Consider the following 5,930-nt stretch of genomic DNA (forward strand, 5'->3'; position numbering starts at 1 on the left):
CCCCCAAGCCTTGGGAACTCCAGAAGAATAAGCACAAACACATTCTGGCTATGCTGACTTCAGTAGCTGGGCAGAGAGTTTGGGACCTTCACTCACCACACTGATGAGCTGGGCCAGTGATACCATGAGCTGTACCGTCACCAGCTCAGAGCCATTGGTGGCTGGGCGGATAAGCTTATTGTAGCGGGACGGATCCAGGAGATGCTCCACCAGCCGCTCCTCTGTGTCTGTACCACAGACTCCTGGGTAGTGTGGGTGGAGGGCAAGAGGTAAGTACATAGGCAAGGAGGTCCCACCCAGGATCCCACTCTCCCTAGGCAAGTGGTATATCGTAGGCCCAAACAGGAGGCTGTAGCTTCCCACAGCCCCATCCTTAAGGATATAGCAAAATGCTTAGGTTACCACGTGGAGGCCCCTCATAGAGAAGTCCCTCTCTGAGATCACTGATCAAGGAGCCCAGACAGGCCCCCCCAGTCCCCCACTAAGAACCCATTCTGCAAGGATTAGTGGAGACCCTGCTCTTCCTGCAAGGTCTCAGAGGCTGGTTTCAAAAGAATTGACATTTCTGTCTCCATGACTTCCCCTAGAAGATACCTACAATTCAAGGAAGGTTCTGGAGGGTGGTGAAAGGGGAACAGTTATTCAGGTCCCACCATTCAGCCTTTCTCCTCAGTCCGTGCCCATCTATGTGTGCAAGTAACACTATGTGCCTCTACATGTGACTGGCTGTGACCCCCTCCCCCCATAGGTACTGGGTTGGGGTAGAAGAGTTGGGCTGCCTGAGCTCTGGGTCAGGGCATATATTTAGTCCCAAGTTGCGCACCTACGGGAGCCCACCTCTCATGAGATTGCAGGCAGGTATGGCAAGCTCATTTAGTTGTATGTTCCCTTTGTACCTGCCCCACCACACACTCTATCTCCTTCTGCAACCCTGCACGGATGCACCCCACCCCCTCAGAGATTCCTCCCTGGCCCTCCGCCTGGCAGAGCTTCTTCCCTTCCGAGTCTCCTGTCCCCCCTACAAGAGAGTTGAGAAGTTGCTTCTTTCCCCCTGCTGCCTTGCCCCTTTGGAGTGAGCAAAATCAGGAGTCCAATATGAGGGACAGAAAATGATGGAGAGCCAAGGGAGGGTGCGGAACCAGGTAGACTTTCTTGAGATAATGTTTCACAAGAAGTCAAATGGCATCTCAGCTGCAATCAGACTCTCCCCTTCCTTCCACCCCAGATAGCCTGGGGAGATCCCCTCCCTCCTTCCTCTCTGTGCCCACACCCTCTCCACCACCCATTCCCAGGTTGCCCTCTCTTCCCAGCATCACTTCGGGTATGTCCTCCTCCCAGTTCAGTCTCCCAGGTACTCCCTGCAGTCCGGGGGTCTCTCCCCTAACCCCTAACAGACTCCCCACCTTAGGGATCCCTCCCGTACACCTTCGAGACTGAGTGAGACACAGCGCGGCGACTTGTCCTTACCTGAGCACAGCCCGAGGAGGCCAAAGCTGAGGAGCAGCGCCATGGGGCCCGAGCGCCAGGCCATGCCTCTGGCATAGCTCGCCGTCTCGCCTAAAGCTGCCGAAGCGCGCCGCAGGCCGGAGGGCCGCGGGCGGGGTGCTGTCCGTGGTGCTGAAGCCGCTCCCGCACCGCCCGCGCCCAGCTGGAGCTGAGCCCAGGTTGTGCTCGCAGCCTTTGGTGCTGCAGTGCCGACCGCCACGGCGGTTCCCAGGGCTCAGAGAGCTGGTTGCGAGAAGGAACCAGCGTCTCGTTTATCCCGGTCTGAGCAGGAGGAGGCTCTTCCGGCTGCTCTTCCAGGGAATACAATTGGGACGGTGAGGGGGAGGAGTCTCCGCCCCGGAGGCGGAAGCGCCAGAGCTCAGAATAAAAGGGGTCCCTGGGTTGGATATTCTTCTGCTGGTCCTGCTTAGTTAGGGTGTGCGTGAGGCGGAAGAAGGGCGGCTCACCGGACAGTGGAGGCGTTCTGAAGCCCCTGAGTTGGAACAGGACCCTGGAGGGGTCTGAAAAGGCTCCGGAAGAAAGCGCGAGTAAGACAAATAGGTCAGGACCCGCTAAGCACCGGGGACCGAGGGCCAGAATGAGGGGGTGGGAGTCGGAAGGAGTTTCTGGAGTTCCCACCTTCTTTCTTTTCTCTTACCAAGCCCAAATGATCCTGCTTCCAGGGAAGGCTGAGGATGCAGCCAAAAAAGTGCATTTTAGGCCCTTAGAGAAAGAGACAGAGGGGGCTGTAGGTTTGCTATATTTTTTTTTTTTTTTTTTTTTTTTTTTTGCGGTACGCGGGCCTCTCACTGTTGTGGCCTCTCCCGTTGCGGAGCACAGGCTCCGGACGCGCAGGCTAAGCGGCCACGGCTCACGGGCCCAGCCGCTCCGCGGCATGTGGGATCTTCCCGGACCGGGGCACGAACCCGCGTCCCCCCTGCATCGGCAGGCGGACTCTCAACCACTGCGCCACCAGGGAAGCCCAAGGTTTGCTATTTTAAGAAAGCAAACCGTTTTGGAGTCTGGAAACAGGATCCCCTCACCTGTTTCCTTCTCTACCAACGTAGAAGGCCAAGCTTCCTGCCCTCCCCCAGGGAATCTAAGGTGGGGACATGTGGACATCTCCTGAAAGAAGGTGACCTTCAAGAGTGGAAGGGTAAATGGCCCTTATCAATTAGTCTTTCTCACCCACATTCCCTTCCTCTCCAGTCTTTGGCTTCTGTGAGACAAGGGAGGATCAGAGGATGATTTCACAGAGGGCAGCCCAAGAATGAAGCTAACACAAAGGAAAGCAAAGATGAGACAGAGACACAGAGGTGTCAAAACTCAATGACATCTTTGATCTTGAAAGCCCTGAACTTTTAACTTCTGAGCCAATAAATGTTTCCCTTTTTTCTTAGGGGGATTTTTGTCATTTTCAACCAAAAGATTCCTGACTAAAGCAGCCTTATCATACATCAAGGCACTGTCTTATTCCATCTCTGCCCCCTTCTTCAACCTCCTCTGGGCCACTACCCCCAGCCCCACACTCCTCTTGGCAATGTCTTTAAGATCCTCCCAACCTCCACACTTCAGGGCCTTTTAAACATGTAGTTTCCTTGATTTTTTTATCACCCATTTCCCCTCAACCACTTTCTACTTTACTTTGTACATGTGGCAGAAACGTCAGTTCCTCAAGGAAGCTATGCCTGACCAAAGATTAGGTCAGGTGCCCTGCTACATGTTTCCAGAGGATGATCAATGAGTAAATAAATCAGTCTAAGGTGGTGGCTGTCTATCCTGCTAGATCATGAACCAGCACAGTGTCTGGCGTATTGTGAGGGCTCAACAAATAAGGAAAAGGGCTGGTATAGGACTGAATCTTTTAACATGTAGAGGAAAATTCCTCTCTAAAAGCTCAGCCAAAAGCAATTTATTTACATGTACTTAGTTCCTGGAATTGAGGAGGAAAAGCAAGACAAGTATCAGCAAAGGGCTGGAGAGGATGTGGGATGACTACAGGCCCCATAATGCACATGGAAGTGGCCATAAAGCTGCACCACAAGCTCCAGGGCATGTGCATGTGTAAACATGTAATCATCTCTTAAGAATTCAAGAAATCTTGGAACCAACAAAAGATGTAGAGAATAAAAGCCTTAAGGAAAAGGGAAGGAATGTGTGTAGTCACTCCACTTGGGAAAAGGGTCAAAGATGGGAAGAAGACAACCCCTTCAGTAATTCAGAGCAACGTTTATTGGGTATCTACTGTATGGGTATTGAAGCAGTGATCAAAAAGACCTAGTCCCAGCTATTAAGGAGATCACAATTTGGTGGCAAAGACTTGTTACACCATGCGGTGGCTGCTCTAGTAGAGTATAAACAAGGTGCTTTGGAAGCACAGAGGAGAAAGGGGTTCATAGTGCCTGAGAGCCTGGAGGGGATGGAGATGAAAATTGAGATTGGAAAGATGAGAAAGCCAATAAGACAAAGGTGGATAAAAGGCATTCAAACTCCTGAGAGAGAGAGGCAGGGAGCTTTACATGTAGATAGTACTTAGTACTTTCATCTTTTGGTGGAAGCTGGATGATTGAAGAAGGCTGTGAAAGTCTTCTCTTATGAAAATCTCTCTCTGGAGTGGTTGGTTGTCTCTGTATTGATAGAATGGAAAGTCATGTGCTTGCTTGAAGCCCTTGGTCACTCCCTGATGCTCCTCTCAGGTCAGTCAGGGCAGCCTGTTCACCTTGATCTCTACCTTTTCTTTTCAAATCCCCCAGCTTTTATTTCAAGTTTAATTCCAGCCTGGCAGGGAGTGAGTCCTCTGAGCACAACCACTCAGTGGCCAAGGAGAACTGGAACACCATTCCTCACTCCCTCACACACCCCTTCCATATCCATCAGGGAGAGAGGACAGGTCCAGAACCATGCAGGGTGATGGATACATAAAGGAGTATCAGCCCTCAGGCAAAATAGTGACCAGGCAAGGTTTTGATGGGACAATCCCAGTGCCTTTGATGGTAAGGAACATGTTCTCTTGAAAAGCATTACAATGTTATTTTCCTTTAAGATATTTTAAATTTAAAAACTTACTACCAGAGTAATACATATCCATAAAGAGCAATTGGAAAACACAAGTTAGCAAAACACAAACTAGATTCATAATCTTACCTCCTAGCAAAAAAATCGCTGTTAACATTTCATATATATACAGTATATCTCCACACTTATCTATGTGTACTTAGATATAATATACATGCAAAAAGTATATAAATTATGAGTGTACAGCTAGATAAATGTTCACAACATGAACACAGCCGTGTAACTCCCACCTAGATTTTTTAAAAAAGGGAACATTACCAATATCCAGAAGCCCCCCACTCTGTTCCCTCCAGGCATTATTCCCTCCTCTTGGAAAATAACGTCATGGGGGGGAGGGAGGAATGGGGAGTGACTGCCTAAGAGGTACTGCTTGAAGTTCTGGAACTAGAGAGAGGTAATGGTTACCCAACTTTGTGAAGGTATTGCATGCCACGGAATTGCACACTTTAAAATGGTTGAAATGACAAATTTTATGTTATGTATTTTCTCACAATTAAAAAAAAATGACCAAAAAAAAGTAAACACTATTGACTTCTAATAGCATAGATCAACTTTGCCTGATGAATTTTATATAAATGGAATCATAATCTTTTGTGGGTTTTCTTTTTTTTCCCAACATTATGTTAGTGAGAATCAAGGGCATTGTTGAATGTAGTTGTAGTTCATTCATCTTCACTGCTGTAGACTATTCCACTGTATAAATATACCATTGTTTATCCATTCTGCCAGATAGAAATTTGGGTTGTTTTCTCTTTTGGACTATTAAAAATAATACCGCTATGAACATTCTTGTTCATGTTTTTGGTGTACAAATACATGTATTTTCATTTACTTTTTAAAAAGGAGCACACTGTAAAATAGCTCTGTAACCTTCCTTTTTCATTTACTATTTCTGAAACATCTCTCTATACCAATAATTATTCTTTGATGACTTTTTTTTTTTTTTTTTTTTTTTGCGGTACACGGGCCTCTCACTGCTGTGGCCTCTCCCGTTGCGGAGCACAGGCTCCGGACGCGCAGGCCCAGCGCCCATGGCTCACGGGCCCAGCCGCTCCGCGGCATGTGGGATCTTCCCAGACCGGGGCACGAACCCGCGTCCCCTGCATCGGCAGGCGGACTCCCAACCACTGCGCCACCAGGGAAGCCCTTTGATAACTATTTTTAACAGCTGCATAGTATTCCATTGTAGGTAAATGTTTGCACATACCTTCAATAGTTTCCAAGTGAAATTGCTGAGCCAAAGGTTTTTTAATTTTTTTGATTATTTAATCATTTATTGCTAAATTGACCTCCAGAAGGATTGACACTATTAGGGTTACCCTGGGGCCCCAGGCTAAAGCACCCATGACCAACACCTCTACGATCTTGCC

At 48.5% G+C, this 5,930-nt stretch overlaps 1 protein-coding gene across 1 annotated transcript in view; it reads right to left on the reverse strand.

Moving 5' to 3' along the window:
* CHRNB2 (cholinergic receptor nicotinic beta 2 subunit) overlaps positions 1 to 1,834 on the reverse strand; it is a 7,997-nt gene extending 6,163 nt beyond the window's left edge. The window contains exons 1-2 of the mRNA XM_007457990.1: positions 1,468 to 1,834; positions 97 to 242 (exon numbers count right to left, since the gene is read on the reverse strand). Of these exons, the coding sequence (XP_007458052.1) occupies positions 97 to 242; positions 1,468 to 1,531 (210 nt within the window). The 5' untranslated portion in view covers positions 1,532 to 1,834. The remainder of the gene's footprint in view (positions 1 to 96; positions 243 to 1,467) is intronic.
* Positions 1,835 to 5,930: the final 4,096 nt, after the last annotated feature.

Source organism: Lipotes vexillifer, unplaced genomic scaffold (assembly GCF_000442215.2).
Source record: "Lipotes vexillifer unplaced genomic scaffold, Lipotes_vexillifer_v1.1 scaffold238, whole genome shotgun sequence".
Lineage (NCBI taxonomy): Eukaryota > Metazoa > Chordata > Mammalia > Artiodactyla > Lipotidae > Lipotes > Lipotes vexillifer.